At 35.9% G+C, this 24,871-nt stretch overlaps 2 protein-coding genes across 3 annotated transcripts in view; both read left to right on the top strand.

The window, feature by feature from the left end:
* On the top strand, positions 210–11,329 carry LOC109831809 (cullin-1-like). The gene is made up of 19 exons (XM_020399250.1): positions 210–501; positions 1,002–1,101; positions 2,356–2,541; positions 2,692–2,739; positions 2,825–3,028; positions 3,132–3,209; positions 3,402–3,491; positions 3,577–3,657; positions 3,756–3,818; positions 7,424–7,459; positions 7,548–7,634; positions 7,707–7,856; positions 7,949–8,004; positions 8,135–8,255; positions 8,337–8,498; positions 10,022–10,165; positions 10,252–10,470; positions 10,551–10,718; positions 10,824–11,329. Exons 1-19 carry the CDS (start codon positions 362–364, stop codon positions 10,923–10,925), a joined length of 2,235 nt encoding a protein of 744 aa, XP_020254839.1. The 5' UTR covers positions 210–361; the 3' UTR covers positions 10,926–11,329.
* LOC109831808 (sucrose nonfermenting 4-like protein) overlaps positions 12,746–24,871 on the top strand; it is a 21,625-nt gene continuing 9,499 nt past the window's right edge. Inside the window, exons 1-11 of one of the 2 annotated variants that reach the window (XM_020399248.1) lie at positions 12,746–13,454; positions 16,298–16,352; positions 16,536–16,721; positions 18,411–18,545; positions 18,648–18,707; positions 20,229–20,318; positions 21,267–21,398; positions 22,740–22,884; positions 22,983–23,156; positions 24,352–24,415; positions 24,498–24,777. In XM_020399248.1, the coding sequence (XP_020254837.1) occupies positions 13,339–13,454; positions 16,298–16,352; positions 16,536–16,721; positions 18,411–18,545; positions 18,648–18,707; positions 20,229–20,318; positions 21,267–21,398; positions 22,740–22,884; positions 22,983–23,156; positions 24,352–24,415; positions 24,498–24,591 (1,251 nt within the window). In that variant the 5' untranslated portion in view covers positions 12,746–13,338 and the 3' untranslated portion in view covers positions 24,592–24,777. Of the gene's footprint in view, positions 13,455–16,297; positions 16,386–16,535; positions 16,722–18,410; positions 18,546–18,647; positions 18,708–20,228; positions 20,319–21,266; positions 21,399–22,739; positions 22,885–22,982; positions 23,157–24,351; positions 24,416–24,497; positions 24,778–24,871 lie in introns of those variants that run through there. The other variant, XM_020399249.1, reaches the window with a different exon arrangement.

Here is a 24,871-nt window from a genome sequence, read left to right as displayed (position 1 = left end):
TATAAATAGTCTTTTATTTATTCTAGAAACAAGTAAAAAATTAAAACTCTGTATATAAAAAGGGAAAAGTAAAAATTAACTAATCTGCGCATCAATTAACTTAACTTAATCAATGATTATCTATCCATTAATTTAACTACTATATCTTTAACCCCGCCTCTCTCCCCCTATATATACCCATTTAAAGAACGCTTTTCCCAATTTATTTATTTTTTTTACTTTTTCAATCCACGCTACGAAAAAAGTCCCGTCTTTTTCTCATAATACAAGACCTAGGGTTTTTACGTCCTCAAATTTCCACGCGAAATCGTTCAGAAAACTAGGGTTAGCTTCCTCCATTGTTCGAACCTAGGGTTTGATCATGGCGATGCCAGAGAGGAAGACGATAGATTTGGACCAGGGATGGGCTTTTATGCAGAAGGGGATCACAAAGCTCAAGAACATCTTGGAAGGGCTCGCTGAGCCCCAATTCGATCCAGAGAATTACATGATGCTCTATACGTAAGTTATTGTTGAAATCGTCTAGCGATTTAGGGTTTTTAGTTTTTTTTTTAATTTTATTTTTTCCTTTTTTTTTACCCTAACCCTAATGCTGAATCTAACCCTGGAACTAATTCGGCTTTGGGCGTTTCATGATACGCTATGCATAATTTCTCTTTCAAATCGTCTAATGATTTAGGGCTTTGTAGGTTTTTAAGTTATTTTTGTATTCATGATTGATGGATTTTGTTACTTGTTTTTTGTTGGAGCAGAACGGTATATAACATCTCTTCGATATGTTCTGACAATTTAGGGTTTTGAAGGTTTTTTTTGGGGTTTTTCTTATTTTTGTACCCTAAGCCTGAATGCTAACCCTAACCCCAATTCGGTTTCAACTATTTCATGATCTTCTAGCATGATTTATCTTTCAAACCTTCTGATGATCAAGGGTTTATTTTGGTTTTTTTTCTTGTTTTTGTGTTCATAATTGATGGATTTTGTTATATTTTTTGTTGGACCAGAACGATATATAATATGTGCACTCAGAAGCCGCCACATGATTACTCGCAACAGCTTTATGAGAAGTATCAGCAGTCGTTTGAGGAGTACATCACTACAACGGTGAGCAATTGTACTGTGTTGATTGTTGTCACTGATTTCTGATTGAATATCCTTATATTTTGATCAGTGGAAAGAAAACTTTCAGCTAAACAACCAACGGAAAGATTGGGAATAACAATAGAAATTGTTGGTGCTCATATTAATTTTACTTTTGAATGCAACCTCCGAATGAATCCTACTAGTTAAAGAGATATTTCTAGTGCATGATTGATTTTTATTGTTTATCTTTATTGGTTATGCACTAGGGGTTACTTTCTTGGTCAGATTCCTTGCTTTTGTATTCACTAGGGGTTTTTCGATTGTTGTAATTGCTTCATCTATTAGAACTAATTTCAGTTGAGTCACTGTCCTAGATTTTGTTGTTGCTCTTATAGGTTTTTCAAAGGAAACAGTTTCGATTAAAAGCAAAAAAGTTCAAATGTTATAAATGTATCTGTATAGTACCTTGATTGTGTTAATAGTGAAGGGCACCATCTTTTGTATCACATAATCAAGTCATCAAATTAAGACAGGCTTCAAGATAATCTTTTCCACCATCTGCTTTTGGGTCATACCAGGAAGTAGTCTGTAGATTGCATTCGCTCATCCATTTTAATAGATTAATTAAATAAGATTCAATGGTTCCATTTTTTATGATTCATCAGACAAAAGATTGGTCTCAGATGCATGAACTTCCACTTTTAGTCTTGGAAGTGGTTGAGGAGAGAAGGATGCATCTCGTTGTATCACTCTCTGCATGCAATTGCATCTAGCTTTTGGAGGTACCTGAATGTGGATTCGTAGAGGAGGTTCCTTTTCGTTAAGGAGTAGGTTACAACTTACAATTGAAATACTCCTTCCATTTGTCATTTTCTTTACTAACAACCTTCTGTCTATCTAGAAAAGAATCAGATTGCCTTGGTCTTTTTAAGCTTAGCATGATTGTTGAAAACTGAAGTTTTAAGCTTTGTGTACAAGTTTGTAAACTAGTTAAATGCTGTTTAGAATTAAACAACAACTATACGACTCACATGTCTATCTTTGGTCATGAGTGCATGTTGAGTGGTACCCCGCAGATATCTGGTGTTGGTTGATTGTTTTGTACCCTGTGGTGCACCCACTTATCTGCTGATGGATTTGTAGGTTATTTATGCATGTTTGATTACTTTATTTTTCCTTTTCTAGCTTTTGTAAAGTACTTTATAATGCAGAACTCTTGGATACTTCACTATATAATTTCCTTCTGTTTAAGGTAGACCTATTTTCCTTGCTTAGGTATTACCATCTATAAAAGAGAAGCATGATGAGTTTATGTTGAGGGAATTAGTGCAAAGGTGGATGAATCATAAAGTCATGGTTAGGTGGCTTTCTCGTTTTTTCCATTACTTGGACCGCTATTTCGTTGCCCGGAGGTCTCTTCCTGCGCTCAATGAAGTTGGATTGACCTGCTTCCGGGATTTGGTATGTTGACATATTTATTATTTTGTTTTTTAACAGGAATGATGAATCTATAATTTTGTACTGGTCCCAAATGTTACTTTTTGTGATCAAAATTTTCAGTTGCCTATTTCTTTATCTGAAACACTTTAAAACTTGTGCACTTTATTGTAGGTTTTTAATGAGATCAAAGTTAAAGTCAGGGATGCTGTGATCTCCTTGGTAAGTAGATGCAACCACGAGTATTAAGCATTTGAGGATCTGATTTTTGTTTAGGTTATGTTTGCTAAGCCCATTTTGGTAGCAGATTGATCAAGAACGTGAGGGTGAACAAATAGATAGAGCATTGCTAAAAAATGTCCTGGGCATATTTGTTGAAATTGGTTTGGGCAGTATGGAGTGCTATGAAAATGATTTCGAAGCAGCTATGTTGGGTGATACTGCTGCCTATTATTCTCGAAAGGCAACGAATTGGATCCTAGAGGATACATGTCCAGATTACATGTTGAAGGTCTCTACTTCTCTCTATATATGTATATCCCTAAGTACATATTTGTGTTTGTATATTCTAGTTGAAGATTCCTTGCCTAAATTGTCTTTGTGGCTTTTAATAGGCTGAAGAATGCCTTAAGCGTGAGAAGGATAGAGTTTCACATTACTTGCATTCCAGCAGTGAACCAAAGTTGTTGGAGGTATGGTGCTTTTTCAGAAGGAATGCATATCTACTTGCTCAATTTAAAAATATGATATAAGTACTAGTAAAACTGAAGGAAGAATGAGTGAATTTCGAATGGTCAACTTCCCGTGCGTAATTAATTATTATCGTGATGGAATCTTTTATGACTTGACATATGATCTATGGTTTTGTTTTGCAACTTTGGTAGAAAGCGCAACATGAATTACTCTCTGTATATCTCAACCAACTTCTCGAAAAAGAGCATTCTGGATGCAATGCATTACTTCGAGACGACAAGGTATGAGTTAGTTGTTTTTGACAAATTTCATTCCTGCAAATCTAGCACGATTAGTTTCTTGCAATCTAATTGCATGATGCTGTAGGTGGACGATCTCTCAAGGATGTATAGGCTCTTTTGTAGGGTTCCTCATGGCCTTGATCCTGTTTCAACGATGTTCAAACAAGTACGAGTACTTTCTAGTCCAACTTCTTCCTTATTAATCCAATTAGGTGATCTGTTCATTGCTTTTGTTTTGGTTTCTGAATGTTCTTCTTGATGCAGCATGTTACTTCTGAAGGTCTAGCCTTAGTCAAACAAGCAGAAGATGCAGCTAATAACAAGAAGGTGCTATATTATAAGATTTTTACTAGGCTTTTCTTTTTTGCCCTATTGTGAAAAGAATTTGTGCATTCATATATTCCCAAAAGTATGCCTTCTCCATCTTTCTAAGAGATAAGTTGATACTATGAAGTGCTGCTCAATTGTTTGCATTATAATTATTATATGTTCTGTCTGGATGATCTTTTTTGCCATTTGCATTTTGTATAGGAAATTATTGTGCTGCTCAATTTTTTGCATTATAATTATTATATGTTCTGTCTGGATGATCTTCTTTTTTGCCATTTGCATTTTGTATAGGAAATTATTGGTATATTTAGCAAAAAACATTAATAATGATGGCATTTGGAGTCTAGTTTTGCTCTGTACCATAGTGAAATGTGGGTTTCATTCTTTTAGATTAAAGTATTTGTTTTTATTCTTTTTTGTTAACCACCAAAAATAGCTGATGTAGAGTGAGTTAAACAACTTTAAGCAATGTGGCTTGAGTAATAACTTGCTCATATATCAGCTAGTTTTGCTCTGTACCATTGTGAAATGTGGGTTTCATTCTTTTAGATCGAAGTATTTATTTTTTGTTAACCACCAAAAATAGCTGATATAGAGTGAGTTAAACGACTTAAAGCAATATGGCTTGAGTAATCACTTGCTTATGTATTGGTACTTACAAATGAAATTACATCTGCTGTTCTTTTAATTGTATCACGTGCAGACCATATTGTTTATATGGACATGAAACTGTCAAATTAACACCAACCATTTAATTGCTTATAGGAGCAGTGTGCTTGATCATCTTTATGTATTAACTCTCAGCATTACCTATTGTCTTGGTAGGGGAGAGCAAACGGAGTAGGGGAGAGCAAATGGTCGGTTCGGTCAGTTTAGACCATTTTTAGTCAAACCGAAACTGAACCATATCACTGATTGAACCGAACCAAACCGAACTGGATTATTTTGGTTCGGTTCGTTGGTTATTTCGGTTTCTATAAGAACCACCACCAATTAGTAATTGGCGAGAATGACTCCAGCTACTCAGTAAGGGGACAACCTTCCCATCATAGCAAACACAAGAGGGAAAGATAGAATTGAGATTAAGGAAAATAAAAGATTGAACAAGAACCGGAAAGAGAAATAGGTGTCTTTGAAATAGCTGTGGGTTTACTTTGGATATCTGATAGAAGGGATGAAGGGTAGCTTGTTCTCTCTCTTCATTGGATGTTCATCACTGAAGACTGCTTGCAACATGGGAATAGGCGTAACTTGGGGCTTTAAAAGGTGCAGTGGATGGGCCCACAAAGTTGAGAAGAGGTGCGAAATTGGGGGGCTTGTAATGAGTGCATTGTGGTGGGTCCCACAAAGAGTTAGAATAAGATGCCACTGCATGACTTTCAAGCATTTAAAACTGAGTCGGTCGGGTCGGTATTACACCGATTTACAAAAATAACCACCGCACAAAACTGAAAGTACGTAACAACCGCACCGAACCATAAAAAATCATGCGGTTCGGTCTGTTTGTTTGGTCAAAGCCGTATTATGCTCAGCCCTAGTCTTGAGTAGTTAATATATGAAATATATTTGCTATTCATTCAGCTGTATGTACCTTATGCACGAATATGTCATTCTAAGAATTGTGAAGGTCATTACTGCTGTTCAATGAATACCTTTCCAAACACATTGTACATATACACCTCTAGATTCTAAAATGTTAACATTGCTTTAGTTGTAATGTAAAATATGACCAATATAATATTTTGTATGTGTAGATTGAAATTAAAATCTAGAATTTAAATAAAGCAAACACATCATCAAGATGCTAAAAAGCACTTGCTTGACCAATTAATACTTAACCTGTAGCTAGTTGGCAAATTTTTCGTAAATGTTGGTTTGTAGCAAAAACCTTGTGAGCATAGCATAAGTTATGAAAAAAATATACACATGGGATCGGTTACACGATAGCATGGTTTTGCTGCTGTAACGGCAGATCTGTGTTGTGTTTAGTGTTTACTTATTTCTTGTTGCTAAGGGCTGAATAATTGTCCAGTTAGCTAATCATTTACAATGCTTTTGCTGGCAGAAACTCTAATATTGCATGGGTGATAGTTATGTGACTTCATATGTATGCTAAACTTCAGCATGTTCTTATAGTAGATCCGTATGTTTGGTCCTGTATACTTATTTTCTGTTGCTAAAGGGCCTAATGCGTTGTCCAGTTAGCTAATCATATCACAATGCTTTTGCTGGTTGTTTCTTATTTACTTTTGAAGGAAAAGTTGTGCCTTATTTTTTCAATTTCTGTAAATGTTGCACATGTAAGAGGATCATGTGCCTTGTAAGTGAAGGATCATGTATAATTTTCTTGTAAAATCTATTATAGCAGATTGTGCTAAGTAGTAAAATGATGTTAAATGAGGGGCAAAACTTTGCCACCGCTAAATGTTTGTTAGCGCATGTATATTTGGAGCTTGACATGGGAAGCAATGAGACAAGTTGATACTTGGAAGGCCATTTACATCAACCTGACATGTTAGTGATAGCAAGTTTGTTTTCGCTTGTTAGGCGTTTAAATTTTTTAAACTATATGTTTTTCTTTTAATATAGTCAAGGATATTACAGTGAGGAATTGGTCCATTTGCACACCTCCTCTAAGACTAGGAACTCTTGCCTCCCCTTTGTTGTCCCCCCTCTTTATCACTTCACCAACAACTCCTTTGCACATTTTCAATTTGAACACACATATGTGTGGAGTATTCATTATGGAATCCAGAATATACACCTCTAGATTCTAAAATGTTAACATTGCTTTAGTTGTAATGTAAAATATGACCAATATAATATTTTGTATGTGTAGATTGAAATTAAAATCTAGAATTTAAATAAAGCAAACACACATCATCAAGATGCTAAAAAGCACTTGCTTGACCAATTAATACTTAACCTGTAGCTAGTTGGCAAATTTTTCGTAAATGTTGGTTTGTAGCAAAAACCTTGTGAGCATAGCATAAGTTATGAAAAAAATATACACATGGGATCGGTTACACGATAGCATGGTTTTGCTGCTGTAATGGCAGATCTGTGTTGTGTTTAGTGTTTACTTATTTCTTGTTGCTAAGGGCTGAATAATTGTCCAGTTAGCTAATCATTTACAATGCTTTTGCTGGCAGAAACTCTAATATTGCATGGGTGATAGTTATGTGACTTCATATGTATGCTAAACTTCAGCATGTTCTTATAGTAGATCCGTATGTTTGGTCCTGTATACTTATTTTCTGTTGCTAAAGGGCCTAATGCGTTGTCCAGTTAGCTAATCATATAACAATGCTTTTGCTGGCTTAAACTATAATATTTGCTGGGACACTAGTTATGTGACTTTATATATGGGTTAAACTTAACATTGTTAGTCTTTTTCTTGGTGGGAATAACTCGATTGACTTTGATCATGTTGTATATATGTTCTTCTCAGTGTTTGCTTCTAATTTTTTGCCCTTGGCCCTTCTCATTACTTATCATGACCTACTTCATCCAGTTTGGATCATGAAGAAAGTCCTTGCTATCTATTTTTTTCCTGTCCTTTCCTTGATTCCTGAAATGTGTTTCTGATTGAACTTCAACAGGCAGAGAAGAGGGATGTGGTTGGTTTGCAAGAACAGGTGAGACTTCTAAGGTATCATGTTAACATTGTAAAATTTGTGACTATATGCAACATGCCTCATGATGTAATATTTTCCTGGATTTTAGGTTTTCGTCAGAAAAATTATTGAATTGCACGACAAGTATCTGGCTTATGTACAAAATTGCTTCCAGAACCATTCTCTTTTCCACAAGGTTTGTGTTGGAAGTTTTGGGGTTAATTATCCTCTCCCCCACTTCTGTAATGCTAATCTTTTATTTCTTCAGGCTCTTAAAGAGGCTTTCGAAGTTTTTTGCAACAAGTCTGTTGCAGGCAGCTCAAGCGCTGAGTTGCTGGCTTCCTTCTGTGATAATATACTTAAGAAGGGTGGGAATGAGAAATTAAGCGACGAAGCCATTGAAGAGACCCTCGAGAAGGTAACTTTTGTTTACTGAATACTACGTCTCTTCTTTAACTTTTGCATGTGTTTGTTTGAACTCATGCCCATGAGAAATTGAAAATTGTACAGGTGGTTAAGCTGCTTGCATATATTAGCGACAAAGATTTCTTTGCAGAATTTTATAGGTAAAAATTTCTGTGTAGAATTATCTGATGTATTACTATGCATCATAAATAATTTTTTGCTCTATTCCAGCTTTACTGTGATCTGTTTATGCACCAAAGTAGATTGATTTGCCTTTGTATTAATATACAGGAAAAAACTTGCTCGGAGGTTGCTGTTTGACAAAAGTGCAAATGATGAGCATGAAAGGAGTATATTAACAAAGCTGAAGCAGCAGTGTGGAGGGCAATTTACCTCCAAGATGGAGGGAATGGTCTGCGATTCTAACTTATGTTGTTAATTGGTGTTAATTGGTTTGATTCATGATGTTTATATATACTCTTTATCCTACCAGGTTACAGATTTGACCTTGGCAAAAGAGAACCAAACCAACTTTGAGGAGTATCTTAGGGATAATAAAAACGTAAATCCGGGAATTGACTTAACTGTTAATGTCTTGACTACTGGATTCTGGCCAACCTATAAATCTTTTGACCTCAGCCTTCCTGCGGAGATGGTAAGAAATGTTTCCAATTCAAACGTCTTATGTATTATAAGTCCAATGTACTCTACAATTTATACATCCTATTTATGGTTCTTTAGATGTCAAGTGAATATAGATGGTCTGTGTTGTTTATAAAAGGTACCCATGCTATACTCACTTTGCGCCAGAATGGTGTTCTAGAGAGAAGAGAGAGTGACCAATGATGATAAAACGATAATAAGTAGGGAAGAACCTTCTGGGTTTCTCCTCTAGCAGGTGCTCCGCATTATACACACACGTATATGTATATGTATATGTATATGTATATGTATATATACATATACATATACGTATATGTATATATACATATACGTATATGTATGTGTATATATGCATACATATATGTATATATATATGTATATATATAGAGAAAAAATGAGTATGCGTGGTACCAAGCACAAGTTTTTGTGCTTGATAGTGAGGTGACATATTCCCTTCCACTCATTGAAATCGGGGTCCACATTCACATGGGTTGGGGAGTGGTTGGGAATTGGAATGAGTGGATGAGAATATGACACCTCACTACCAAGCACAAAATTTGTGCTTGGTAGTGATGTGGCATAATCCCCTCCACTCATTCAAATGGTTGTATATCCCCATGCACTCCTCAACCCATGTGAATGTGGTCCCCCATTTGAATGAGTGGAGGGGATTGTGCCACCTCACTACCAAGCATACTCATATTTCAAAATCACATGATTGAGCGACATTATTGATGATCCGCTCCGTTGAACTTGATCTACATATTCTAAAACCCTAACACACCTAGTTTGGGGTGAACCCATCGCCGTTTGACCCTTCATCCACTCGTATCAATTTTAACGGTTTTAAATAAATAGAACTTTTCACATGGCTCGATGGAGGGTCAAACGACGACGGATTCACCCCAAACTTGGTGTGATTATTGGGTATCATTGTCAAGGAGGGGATTTTCCTCCTTGACTCCTATGTGGCACAATCTCCACCAAGGCAAATTCTCTCTCCTACTTTATTCCCATGGTGGGAATTGTGCCAAAATCCCCTCCTTCACAAGGATACCCATTAATCTCTCTCTCTCTACCCACACACATCATGAGAAAAATGTAGGAACTTGGTACCAAGCACAAAAACTTGTGCTTGGTACCAAATTGCTCCATTTTGCGCTCTCTCTACATGTGTGTGTGTTTAATTTGACTGCTAAAATTAGTCTTATATTTGTCAGGATAATAGCAACTAGTCTACGAACCTAAACTATGTTTGAACTTTGAACTACTAAAAACATAAGTATGGGGTCCTTCCTCTTGAATAGCTATTGATATTGACATGTCAAAAAGGACCCCGCGCTTCTATTTCTAGTTGTACAAATGTAGTTTGGAATTTGAAGTCTAGTTATCACTGCTCTTATTGTCGTTTGTATTGTATTTTTATTAGGTAATTGGTCTAATCCTTTTCCTCTATATGATATAGTTATACTCTAGCTGTGGCAGTATCTAACTTTTCCAGTTACTGTGTCGTAGACTAAATGTATTGAAGTTTTCAAGGAGTTCTATCAAACAAAAACCAAGCACAGAAAGCTCACATGGATATACTCATTGGGTACTTGTCATATTCTCGGGAAGTTTGAAGCCAAGAATATCGAGCTGGTTGTCACGACTTATCAGGTCCGGACATGCTATTTTCAGTAAAAATAAGCAGTCTATTTAGCCGACACTTGTGGGTTGTTGAGCGTAAAAAGTTTTGTTTGCAGGCTGCAGCATTGTTGCTTTTTAATAACTCAGATAGGTTGAGTTATTCTGAGATTATGGCTCAGCTGAACTTGTCAGACGATGACGTGATCAGACTACTTCACTCTCTTTCTTGCGCAAAATACAAGATTCTTAACAAAGAGCCAAATACCAAATCCATCACCAAGACTGATCATTTTGAGTTCAACTCCAAGTTCACTGATAAAATGAGAAGGATCAAGGTCTGTATATTTTATTTATTCTTGTAGTGTGTTTTGCTTTCATCTTCATTTGCTAATGCAGATTATTCTAAAATTTGCAGATTCCTCTACCCCCAGTGGATGAGAAAAAGAAGGTAATCGAAGATGTTGATAAAGATCGAAGATATGCTATTGATGCCTCAATTGTGCGAATTATGAAGTCCCGCAAAGTTTTGAATCATCAGCAGTTGGTAACGGAATGTGTTGAGCAGCTTAGCCGCATGTTCAAGGTGTTTACTTGCATTCTCTCTTGATGTCTTTTAAGGCGCTTAGTTGCCTGTTAAAGCTTCTTATATTGATTATTTTGATTTTGTCTTTATTTTATTTTATTGTAGCCCGACTTCAAGGCAATCAAGAAAAGAATAGAAGACCTCATCACCAGAGATTATCTTGAAAGGGAGAAGGACAACCCTAACGTCTACAAATATCTCGCATGATCGATACATACAATTTTGGCAAAGGAATATCCCACTTGGCTTTTAACTTTTTCCCTTTTTTCCCCTTTTTCCACCCTTTACAGGCTACCATCACTAGTTTTTGAACCCCAACTAGCACCTAACGATGGGGGTTATTCATGATTACACACTGTTTCATGTTTTTGGTGGTTGCATTCAAATTCCTGGGAAACGTTGGTTTGAAATGATGAGATTAGCTACCAGAAAAGTTTGTACTTCTGCCTTAGCACAGCAGTTATATATAATTTTAAGTGGTATTCAGGCCTGAATTGTACATATAATTGCATGCAGCTGTACAAAATACATTACTTTTTGGTTCTTGTTAGAGAGAGCCTGAACTTGTGAAAGAGTAGTCACGTTCAGTTAATTCTATGGTGAAGCATTCATATTCATGTGTGTTGCTTTTGATATTCACGAAGGCATAGAGGCCGTTGTACAATGTTAAGAGTTTTGTTACAAGGATCTAAAATATGGGACCAATAAAAGGGACAAGTGAGGTGCCTTCGGATAATGAGTTGACCATCATTAATGATGACAAACTCATTATCCAATAGGAGGGAGACACCTCACTTGTCCCCCTATTGGTTAATTTTATTGGTTAATTCTGGACGATCGCTCAATTGCGGCTTTTGTTCGCTTTTGTTCTATTAATGCGGTTGGAGCTCGGTCACGGCTGGACTTTTATTCCCCCCTCAAGAAGTACCTCGTGTCCGGAAATTTGTTTTTAAGGGAAAATGTCCGGAAATTTGTTTTTAAGGGAAAATATCTACCCAGGTCCATCCTTGCTCGGACAAATAACACGCAAAGGGTGTATTTTATCATCAACAGAGCTGTTGGGGATCTATCTGCATAATCGGGCGAAGGTCGAGAATTTTATGGAAGCGAGGACTGAAACTTTCCGGTTCAGGAAACGAGATCTGTGTTAGGAGCGGTGAGATCCTGCGGATATACGACAACGTCTCTAATCAACTTACGTTTTGAGAACCAGTTGCTCGTGTATTTTGTTTGGGAATATGTTACTAATCTCCCAAAGAAGTTTGTATTTATGGATAATGCTAGTTGTACCACAACTTTTGTACTATTTTTGTACTACCACTAATGAATTCGGGGTCATTTCTTGCAATTTGTAATAAGAAGGTGGTGAGCCACTTTTTAATCTTTATATTTGCAGTTTGTAATATCAAAGTAGCACTAAAAATTTTGGTATGATTATCACTTCTCTTTATTTATTTTCAGTCGACCGTGAATTTAAGATTACTATTTTACTCTCTCAGAGTAACTTTTTACTAAGAGCCTGTTTGGATTTGTAAGGGGTGAAGGGAAGTTAAGGGAAACTAAGAGAAGGGAAGGGAAGGAAAGTGAGTTCCCTTCCCCTTGGTTATACCCTAATTTGGGGGGTAACAAATTTTATATTATTAGGTGGTGAACCAAGGGGAACTACGGTGAATTAACTTCACCTCCTAAATACTTGGAAAGATGGACTCACTATAGATGATCCGAAAAGTTACAAGCTTTTAATATGACTCCCTGAGCGCTGTTACACGGACCAAAAATATGGTCCCTGAAAATATGAGACAATTAGAAAGGACATGCTAACTTATTATGTAATAGAAAAGAGATATCTTACGTGTCACATCCATTTAAGACATTTTTCATAAATCTGAGCATCGAGCCTATGACTCATCAAGTGAACTTTTAATACAAACTTGCAGTAAAAACAAAGCTCATGATCTAATAAATTTCTAATTTTTTCCCCCTACGAGTGCATCCCACGTGCCGAGACGCAAGGCGATATAAAATTCGAGGAACGGACCCAATTATTTTTCTCCCTTTTTAAAAATTTCCTCTTTTTCCTTTAATTCCTCTCCCTCGTCTTCTACCATTTCCTTCGATAAATTTGCGATCCAAATCTTCGATCGCTCGGCATCGGTGTATTTTCGCCGCAAAATTTTCGTTTAGTGACTGTCTTGGCGTCGAATTAGGGTTTCGAGGTTGGATTTGTATTTTTTATTTAGATTCTTATAATGATTTGTTTAGAGGTCTAAAATTAGGGGAAGTTGCAGTGGTATGTAGGGGATTATTTTGGTGGAAAGATTGGATTTTTTAAGGTGGATTGCTAAAATTGGGGACGAATTAGGGTTTTTCTAACTATTTTTAGATCAGATGAGCATCCATTGAGGATCCTCTGGTTGAACAGGACCCGTTGCTACAGGAAGCTTAAATTAGGGTTGGGGTTTCATTTGGGATTTAATGGGACTCCTGTTCTTCATTCCATGAGGTATTATGCGGAGCTGAAGAATTGGGGTCGGAACTGGGTGTTTGAGTCGGGGGATGAGTCAAAAAATAGAAAATAATAGTTGAAGTAGTGCTTTGAATTTTGATAAACTTGGAGCAAATGTTTTTCTCGGGGTCGGATTCTCATCAGGATACAAGTGGAGTTGTGCTTATTCCAACGAGGTTGGTCTGGCCTTATGGAGGGCGTAGAGTTTTCGTCTCTGGCACTTTTACAAGGTTGGTTTTTAGTTTTGTTTCATTTACAACATATTTGTTCTTTTGTTCCATTTTACACTTGTAGCTAGAAAGCAAGAAATGTTGCAGAGTTTCGTGTTGCATGGCCTAGATAGAATATGAATGCCATTTCATCCATAGATTTTTGGGTAAATTGCTGATGGCCCTCATCATCTCTATCTTTAGTAGCACTTAGCTACCCTAAAACAATGTGGGATAGTGGGTTATCTGCAAATTATTTTTAAAAAAATACCATTTATAGGGTTTTAAATGCTAATGAAACATAATATAGTGGAGGGGTGACCACCACTATTGAAGTATGGATGAGAGGGGCTTATATGCAATTTACCCTACATTTATATTTGATCTTTCGAAATATAGTTTCTACTTTTGGTATCATCATGAGGCAGAGTAGCTTCAGGCATGAATCTAAACTAAGTCATTTTATATTATATCCATATGCATGGCCATTCGACTAGCCACCAACAACCATTATCATGCATTCCGTTGATTATACATGGGAAATACAACTTGATACTGTATAATTTTCATAATCTTTTGTCATGTAGTTCGTGGCATAGTTTTGATGTCATCATGAAGGAGAGGTTTCAAGCATAAATCTAAAGTCTAAACATAGTAACATGATATAAAATTATCCCATATGGACACCCATTGTATTGGCTATCAATAACCATTCTAATCCATTCTTTTGATTATACTAGTGAAATACAATACCCGTAGGTGTTTTGAAAATATACTTTGTGGTAGAGTTTTGTTACCATCATGAAGGAGAGGTTTCATGAATAAATTTGATCAAAGTAGCTTGATATAATACCCATATGTATGGAAATTGGATTGGCTACTAACAACTATTCTCATACAATTTGTTGACTGCTCAAGTTAAAATGAAACTCCATTATAGTGCTTGCTTATGTAGAGTTGTTAAACTGATTTATGAAAAATGTGCACTCCAATATGTTCTTCATTATGTATGTGGACTCTGTATTTAAAAAAATACTTGACCTTTTACATAGAAAAATAAAGTCATCTCTAAAATGCCGACCACGATACTGTTTACTTGATTTTGTCATGGATTATAGACGAGATACGAATGATAACTGTGTGAGTGATAGTAGAGTACGTATTTAAAGAAGATGCTCAGAGATTGCTGATATCATTTTCCATATAGGCATGCATTCAGTGGCGGAGCGAGGAATTTTGATAAGGGGGATCCAAAAAATTAAACACAACTTGTAATTTTAGAGTTTTCGAAATTAATTTACGTAACACTAACTCTTTCATATCTTTCTAGCTTCAACGATGGAACCAGTCTGTCTTTGCATACGGTCGATAGGCTTGTTAAGTGACAATATCATTAAAGACAATATTGTTAAACTATTTGAGATATCACAACCAACATAGTTATTGTTTTGAATAAAATATCTAAACCGTCTGTATGTCATATTTTCCAATCACAAACTTTACAAGGGTCATACTGGGGAAAACATTCAACATGTGTCAAGCAAAAAGCAAGTAATATGGTACTTTTAAGTGTCCATGACATGCGTTTTTTAATAAGAAAATAATGATAGTTTTGTACAGAACTACAGAACAACCAAGAGTTTATCATAGTTTTATGGAATTTAGCCTTCTCTATTTCTTATTTATTAATCATGAAATGGTTAATTAATTAGAAGTATTGGAATTTAGTCTTTGAGTATCTGATAAGATTTGCATCTCGCTGTGAGGAATGTCCAAGCTGTGTAATAGAAGTATTGGAGTTTTCATAATACCAAGGAAAAAAAAAGGGAATTGTTGAATAAGTTGCATTGTGAGAAGTGAAAATGATAAGACCTTGCCAAATTAAAGCTTGTCTATCACCATTTCTCTTTTTAAAATACATCAATTATGTGCACAATTCATTCTTTTTTCTATACACCTCCTCTTCAACTCAATAACACCTTACATTAACTCTCATTTTCTTTTAACTAGTTACTCATGTAGATGTTTCATTCTTTCTCTGTTACTTTTTTTTCTTGTTCATCAACTTTAAACACCATTCCCCTATAAGTTTCCATTTTTTTTGGTGTGGTGGTGGTGGTGTGTGTGTGTGGGGGGGGACCCATTAGGCCCAAGCTAGCTTCGCCCCTGCATGCATGTGGTGGGCAAATGTATCGTGATTCATAATACTGCCGGTTTATTTTTGTGGTCCAAGTATAATTTGAGAATACTTTTTGCAAATTGTATACAAAACATGTATTTACGCGTGAGATCTCTGATGCTGCAGTACAACACATTAAAAGAAGGGAAAAACCTAAGAACTTTGGATGTATATTATCGCGAACAATTTCATAGCAAAGACCTTGTTGGCATACTGACATTAATGAGCGAGAGAGGTTATTGAACGGTGAAGAAGCTAGTCAGTTTATAATTGTTCTATGTAGTAGTAAGATGTCTAAGTGTACTAGACATACCATTAGAGTAAATGATCGATGAAGGGGACTTCGTTATTTCTTTGTTCACTTTGCAACATATAGTGCGTACATAGACACAGAGTTTCTTCTGTTAATGTCAATATCAAGTGAGTCTAAGTGTCCAACTACCATGTCAGGTGCATCTGACTCGCACAATCTTGAGTCTCATAATTCTAAAGAAGCATGCTATATCTCAAACAAGTACTAACCATAGCTGACCGCATGAACATATCCTGTTTCATATAGGTGAATATATCATCTGCTGTGGATCAAACTTGTTTACTATCTTGTCTATTTGTGATTTATTTTTTTTATAATACTTGGCACAAATTTAATCTTTGAGCTGATGCATTATTAGCCTTCTTGTTTTAGGTGGTCTGAACCTGTAGCAATGTCTCCTGTGGAGGGTTGCCCTAATGTTTTCCAGGTAATATGTGGCGTGCCTCCTGGTTTTCATCAGGTATATTCTGCCTCAGTGCATGCCATACTTAGCCTTTCTTTCCAAAGAATGCTTTCGTTTACTTTGTTCTTATTGAACATTTGCAAGATGTTAAAGTAGGGCAATAAAGTATAATATTATGGATCCTTATTTGATTTTTCAACCATCCAGTACAAGTTCTATGTTGACGGGGAGTGGAGGCATGATGAGCACCAACCTCATGTGACAGGGAATTATGGAATAGTGAACACTTTAGTCTTGACCAGGGAGCCTGATCTTGTTCCACCAAATTTGAGCCCCAGGACACCTGGTAGTAGGATGAATATGGATGTAGACAATGAAGTCTTTCAGCGCGTGGTAAGATACCATCCATAATTTAGGTCTTTGTTGCTCACTCCGCTGTATGTATATGTGCTTTTTAAAGAAATACTTCTATAAACATGCAGTGGATGTCAATGTAGTTTATATATCTTGGAAAATGCATATGTTTAATTCATCTTTATCTACCTTCATCAAAATGGATCCAGTGTTATGGGAATGCGTGTCTCTCTTTATGCTGATATATTATTAGTGTTCACTTACATATGTTTCATGATTGAAGTGCCATGGCATCTTGTAAAAATAGTCAAGTAAATGGTACAGTGCTTTTACTCATCTTCTTTAGTTCGATAAGTATTTCTATGTCTGTCTTTCAGTTTGAATCTAACAGCTAATTGCAAGGTTTTGCTGGTAATTCAAACAGATAATTGCAAGGTTTTGCTGGTAATTCAAACAGATAACTAATTGCAAGGTTTTGCTGGTAATTCAAACAGATAATTGCAAGGTTTTGCTGGTAATTCAAACAGATAATTGCAAGGTTTTGCTGGTAATTAATTCAAACAGATAATTGCAAGGTTTTGCTGGTAATTCAAACAGATAATTGCAAGGTTTTGCTGGTAAGACATGTACCAAATATCATATAGTGTAACCGAGTGCTACACAGAAAGCATCAGCTTTAGCTCAGAAGCAAGATGAAAACTACAATGTAATTGAGGAACAGCCATGCTTAGATAGCCACCTCAGCAGTGGATTTAAGGACTACTAACAAATGTATTTAAGGAACAGCCATACTTAGATAGCCACCTTAGCAGTGGATTTAAGGATTACTAACCTAAATATTTAGAAACAAATATAAGAATGGATGAGAAAAGTTATTGCAAGATCGTTGCTTTGTGTGGTCAAGACTTGAGATATAATCATGGTATACAATGTCTGTATTGTTTTTTATATGTTCTACTTTGAATTTATTCAAAACAAAATAAACCCCCCCCACAAAAAAAAAAAAAAGGAGAAAGAAAAAAGATCCACCACTGTACCTTCACCAACAAAACATTCAGCTAAGAGATAAAGCCTGTTGATCTATACGATCCATTAGCATAGTTCTGTTTTTAAGCATGATGCTGCATCTTTCTTTAAGATAGTTAACAAGAGGTTTATAACTTTTCCCATCTTCTACGTGTGGTTCAAATTTTTTTTATTTCTCAACTCTACAGTGAGGTGTGATTTGTTGGTTTACTTCGTAAAATATAGCTATTTATATCATGCTTAGTCCAACTACCTCTGCTTGGGTAAATGAAGCCTTTACCTTAATATATCTGTTTTACAATGACAAATCCTCTCAAGCAAATATTGCCATTCAGCTTATTTTTCTATTTTTCACTGGCAGCCTATCCATTCTTGGCAATTGGTCAAAAGTCCAATGCCTCTTTCCTATTTCAGACTTCATTTTCGGGTGCTTTTCCTCTATTTACACTTCACTGGCTGAAACTCTGTATAGGTTTAAATGACCTTCCTGTGTTAGCTTAGGATGATTTGGGTGGTTTCTTCTCATGATATTTGCTTCAACCTCTGGATGTGCGCTTTTTCCCAGCGACGTTATTTGGATGTCTAGCATAGTTATGTAGCTTGAAGCCTTCATTTACTTTTGTGCTTTGGATAGCTTTCATTTATTTTGTGTACTGGGTTACTTCTGGCTTTTCATAATAGAGGATATTTTGTACCAAGCAGGTCACAGTGTCAGGCGGTGCCATGCAGGAGGTAACTATGAGGAGTTCAGAGGCTGATGTGGAGATCTCTCGCCATCGTATATCTGCTATTTTGTCAACACATACTGCTTATGAGTTGCTTCCAGAATCGGGAAAGGTATGGGTTGTTCTTTAAGTAGCTTTAACAGTCAATATGTTATTTTGAAATTTTGTCCTTGTACCACACGTTGGTTGATTCAATCCAGTTGTCCATTTTCAGGTCATTGCTCTTGATGTGAATTTACCTGTGAAGCAAGCTTTTCATATTCTATATGAGCAGGTATGTCCGTGAGATACACATTTGAAGTGATGACATTTTCCCTGCTGGTTTTTCTTTTTAGTTTGAAAATAATCTTTTCCTGTGTCTGCAGTATTTTTTGAGTAATATGTCCATTCTTGTATTTTAAATTTGTTTAGGCAATTATGATAAGTTTTAAGTCAATCTCCTGTTCTGGCTGATGCTTAGACCTTCATCACATGTTTTCTATCAAAAGGGATTCAGTTACCTAATCTATGTTATTAATTGTAAAGTTTTCACTACCATGGATCAAAGACATTGCAAAATCCAAATACCATAAAATAGATTAGAAATTGTGATAGTTGGAGCTGAAAGGATGTTATTTTGATGATATATATTGTAAACGTGAGTTGTAAAAAAATACTTTTTGGATAGAGAAGAATATTAGTTGTCATATTATATCAGAAATAAAATCAATATATTCCGATTCAGAAATATATCAGACAGTCAGCGGCAAGGTACATTATGAAATTCCATCTTCATTTGTTTATTGGTTTAGAATGGTGGAAATCCTCTTGTCGAGTTACCTCTAGTTGACCATGCGAAGAACCAATTGATTCAAGTTCATGCACCAGTTGTCATTCTATTTAAAGTGTCCAATGATGCCTAGTCCAGTATTCATATTTGAGCAGTAGCTATGTACCCATTTTTTCTCTTGCCATAGCATCCTGCTAACATGGTGACCATGGGATGAACCCTTTAGATTATGTCTTCTATTATCTTTGTTCTTTGCTTCTGGGCATGCTTGCATTACTTGGTGTTTTGATGCTAATTTTTAGCAATCTGTTCTTGTTTAGGCTGTGCTTAATTTTAGAACTATCCACCATCAAGGGAATGCATTTGATATAGTATTCATGATTCCGGGAGAATTCCATTTGCAGCAGCAAACCTCATCTTGCAATTCATTCAGAAATTTTTATGCAATCTCTATCTTAGTTCTTGTTGAGTCAACTAAAATTGCATTATAAACGGGTAGGATTGAACAACCCACAAATTGACTTTCATGGGTCTACTTCAAACCAAATCCTTACGCATGAGTGCCTTTTACTGGGAAACATCCACTTCCTGGATTGATGTCAAGTGGGATTCCTTTGCAGTACTTTCGCCTTCTCAGTTTAGAGTTTTCCAAATCAAACTTGGGAAAGATTATCAACCAGCTTAAACCTTGTGCAATGGAGGATTTGGAATGGATTTTTCCATGATAGTTGATCTGGTGCGTGGTGGAGGGATGCCTACATGCTCAAGGGATTAGGCAGGTGTTCAAAGAAGCCAGGATATTCTTGTTTTGAAAAAGAAAAAAAAAAACTAGATTCAACCACCAATTAGTCACTAGAGTGAATTTCAAATTTCCTGCCATGCTGTATGTTTGGAAGCACCTTTTTTTTGTAGAATAAAGTTGATAACAGTCTATTTGGGCTCACATTTTTTATTTTTCTTATAATCCGATACAATTTTTTTAAGTACTTGCAATTTGTTTTGCCTCTGAAATTATTATGTTTTCAGGGAATTCCTGTGGCTCCTTTGTGGGATTCTTACAAGGGACAATATGTTGGAGTGCTCAGTCCGTTGGACTTCATATTAATTCTGAGAGAGGTATGGAGATTGCATTTTTTTATTTTTTAGTTTTATTTTTTGAAATCTCATTCTACGTTTCATATTGAGAAGATTTCTATTGAAAAACTTCGAAGAATAACGTGTAGGCGGAACTATGATCTTTTTGTTTCTTAAATTGAAACCCTCATCTCAGCTGCTTGACTTCAATTTTCTTTAAAAAAACAATAATGCTAATTGCTAAGGACCATAATACAAGCCTTTGTAACTGTTAAAAAATAATGGTGTTATCGTTACTTCATCCGTCAATTTATTAAACATCACAGTTTACTACTTATTGAAAGAAAAAGAACTCTAAATTGTTTAATGGAAAGAGCAAGGTTATGCGTACCTGGCAAGAGAACTAACAACTTTGTAAAATATAATCAATTGCAGATCAAGTGTATTCATGCTCCTTTTAATGTCTAGAGACTCCTTTAAGTACATTGTTTAATTCATTGGCATTTCTTTTTTTCTTTTTGTTTTCTCTATTCTTTCTCCACTTGTCTAGTAGATTGTATGGGCATCTAGTATAGATAGTGGAGTTTGTGAAGGACAGTCATGGACATATTTACAAACTTTTGCGCTGATACTCAGAAAAGAAACTGATCTGAATTGTTGAAGTTGAAATTCCAAGAGGGTGCTGATTAAGATTTAAGTACTCAAACAATATCTATGACATTGGCAGTTGTAGCCGCCAAAATTTTCATCTAAGATGTCTGAGCTTTCACTATATTTTGTTTATAGATAGTGTCATAGTGAGCAGTGTCAACTTTATTCTTGTTTTGCTGGAGCCAGGCATCAAGTATAGAGTGAAAGTATTTTTTTCTAATATTCTGTCAACTTCGGAGAATATATTTTATGGAAAACTTGCACGACAGTGTCACCTAAAGAGTCTTTGTTTCCTTTCAACACTCCTCCGCATGTTTATGTGATGTGCTTGTACCTCAGCTTGGGAATGGAGCAAATCTAACACAAGAGGAGCTCGAGACACACACAATATCAGCTTGGAAAGAAGGAAGACAACTACTTTACGGACAAGTAAATGAGCATGGTAGACCTGCTGAAAAGTGTTTAGTTCATGTAAGTGGTTTTGGATGATGAAGCAATACCTTTGTTACAGTTATGCAAGTTTAAGTTTTTACAGTGACCAGTTTATGATGCATTTAACTTTCATGTTCTGTGCTAGACTGCAAAACTTTGACTTTCTTCGGTGTAATTTGTATATGATTTGATTAATTGCCGGTCTTAAAGTTAATATTAACTTTGTTCCCCCCGCCATATAACAACTTATGTATGAGTTTCTAGATTATCAGGTTCCCAGCTCTATTCATCTGGTAGAGGCATAAAGTACCGTTAAGAAATTACGGAGGCGGCCATTAGGCATGTGGAACCTGGGGACATTGGGCTGATTGCCCGTACTATGAGAAACTACACTGGTTTCTTCTTCATTTCTCAACTCTTTGCTAAATTTTTTGATCAGCATTCATGAGAGTATACTGAAGACTGGTAGAGGTTGAGGGTGCCCAGAAAACAAGTATACGGATGAAATGAACCATATTGGAGGAAGCCTTGTAACTATATCATAAAGAAGCTTTTAATGCTTTTTTTTTTTGGAAAAACTACAAGATTATCATGTCAAGTATCAAGACCAAGTTGTCCAAAGACTCCAAACCACACTTATGTCTAGCCCAGTCAGGCGCATATTAAAAATGAGTTTTCCAAACCTTATTTGAATTTAAATCTTAAAAACAAAACAATTTAGCAGAGAAAACATGTAAGAGGCCTAACCATCTTCAATATAATGACCTTCCTTCTAACCTTTTACCTGTATGTGGAAGTCAGCCTAAGAATGGACTAGTTTTGATCAATTTTTCTTTGTTTGAATAAGAATAAGCTTGTCTGATTTTCGTTCAATGTTTCAGATCTAGATTTACCTTGTGCAAGTATGCAACTAAAGCTGAAAAGTCCAGTTTGATTAAACATAGATATTGCTTGAATCTGGTTTCTGAGTCGTTTAACTACCAAAAGCAGCAAGCAGCATAGTGATTTCTAGGAATTACTGCCAGTTTCCCATGTCATTGTCCGATATCTCCGCAATACAGGATTTTGAATTAATAAAACAGCTACTACTTGAAACATCAATATCGAGAATGATAGCTGCATGAAATTATGCTTCCAGGGCTTAACATATTCAGTTAGACCTTTGTCAGATATACTGGATGTAATGTAACCATGGCTCCTGGTTTCTGTAAGCACTCTGTAAGCACGATGATAATAAAATAACTTTGTCCTGCATTTTCTTTGTTCTTTTGTGATTATCTTGTGAATGCAGAGTGTTGAACATGTCCTCTTCTTTTAGCATCTTGAGAGTGCCGTCATGCGCTAGGCAGCTAGTGTCACTAAAGCTTTTGTTTTCTGCAGGTTGGTGCCTATGATTCATTGAAAGATGTAGCTGTAAAGTTATTGCAGAAAGGTGTGGCCACAGTTCCTGTTATCCATTCTCCATCACAAGACGGATCATTTCCACAGTTATTGCATATTGCGTCCCTTTCAGAAATACTAAAATGTAAGAAATGCCTGATCTTGCTTAGCAATGTTTGTTTTTCAGTTTTTGTTTTAGCCATGGTCTAATATAATTCTTATCATCCTATTTACTTATTTCAGTTATTTGCAGGCACTTTAGACATTCTTCTACTTATTTGCCTGTTTTACAGCAACCAATATGCACGATCCCCTTGGGTACATGGATTCCTAGAATTGGGGAAACAAATGGTCGCCCACTGGCCATGCTGCGACCAAATGCCTCACTTGGATCCGCCTTAGATTTGCTAGTTCAAGGTGGAGTCTCTGCTTTCTTGCTGAGTGCTATAGATCCTAATTGGACAACTAGTAATAGTAGCAATAACTTGTAATGTTTCTTTTGATTTAGTATCTAAAGTCTTGACTCTGAATATTACTTTCCTCTGCACCTGTCTTTTTGACCCCATCGTGAAAATAAATTCTTATATGCTGGTACCGTTTCTCCAAAAAATAAATACTTAGCTGTGGATATCCAAAAAATAAATACTTAGCTGTGGATATCGTTTCTTTGAAAAAATATTCATATTAAGTAGTTTAGACCATTTTTTTGCTCTGCTTCTCTTTTTTGACCCTTGTTTCTCTACATAGCTTTTGATCTGCCTTAGCTTTGTTAATTTCATGGTAGCTTTTCTGCTTTAGGTGAATTCCCTAAATGCTAATTACTCAACCTGCAACTTTTGGTTTACATCATATTGATGTCAGTATGTTTGTCTGCTATATATATCATTTGAAACAGTCATGAAATAGATAGTTGATGGTTTTATATTTTATTTTATTTATTTCTTTTTTTTTTTGCTTTCCATTTTGAATAAGTATGCATGCAAGTTTTGTTCTGTTTGAACATTGTTTTCTTCATTTTGTCTGCTCTCTCTCTCTCTCTCTATTGAAATCCTTGTTGTCTATGAGCTATTCCTCTTTGAAATATTTCACTGATGTAAATATTATCTGTTGACGCTTAGTTTATGTTATTTTTTCATCTTTAAAGTATATCCAGTGTCTATGCATGTGGAGGAAGACGTGAGTGCCTACATATAGCTTGATCGATTCATGAGCAAAAGAACTTTAGTTACTTGGTTTTTTTAGATACTTTTAGTTGATGCGAATGAACTTTAGGAATTGAATTGTTCACATGTATGGTGAACTATGAACTTGGAAGGGAAGGGTATGGCTACAAATCCTTTCCAAAGTAGCCAAGAGTGTACTTAAGGTCATGTTTCCTTAATTAAGTGATGCATGTTCCATATTGTGTGCCGCTCTCCCCCCCCCCCCCCCCCCCCACACACACACACAAATTTTTTTCATTTACATTATTATTGCTTATCTTCCATTACTGTTTGTGAATGATAACAGGTATTTAGATTATTCTGGTTATACTTTCTTTTTTGTTGCATAGAGATGATCTGTTTGTTCCGGTTACTTGGGGCTGATGTCATTTTATTTATTACCTTGACAGCTCGGGTTAGTTCAATTCCAATTGTTGACGACAATGATTCTTTGTTGGATACATATTCTAGAAGGTACCTTTTCTTTTCTTACTTGCCATTTTTTCACCGTCGTGCTGTTTTTTTCTTCAAGGAAGATAATCTGTTTTATCTACAGTGACATCACAGCATTGGCAAAAGATAAAGCTTATGCACAGATCCGCCTTGATGAGATGAGCATCCATCAGGTTGAAAATTCTTCTTTGTCCTGATTCGATAAAATGTTGCATACAGTTAACATCACTTTTGATGATTAACAAAGCTGATAGTAGGTCATCTGGCATTTGTTTGGTGCAACTTGATCTGTTAACCTAACCCTTAAACCTCTGTGTCCGCGCGTGTGCGCTTGTGGCTCTTTTCGTTTGTGCATGTGCTTATGAGCAGGGATTTAATTACTATTTGTGGTATTTAAGGATGTATATCAAATAATGATCCATTCTAGAATTTAATTACTATTTGTGGTATTTAAGGATGTATATCAAATAATGATCC

This window comes from Asparagus officinalis, chromosome 2 (genome assembly GCF_001876935.1).
Source record: "Asparagus officinalis chromosome 2, Aspof.V1, whole genome shotgun sequence".
Taxonomy (NCBI): Eukaryota; Viridiplantae; Streptophyta; class Magnoliopsida; order Asparagales; family Asparagaceae; genus Asparagus; species Asparagus officinalis.
This window is presented reverse-complemented; position numbering and strand designations above follow the sequence as displayed.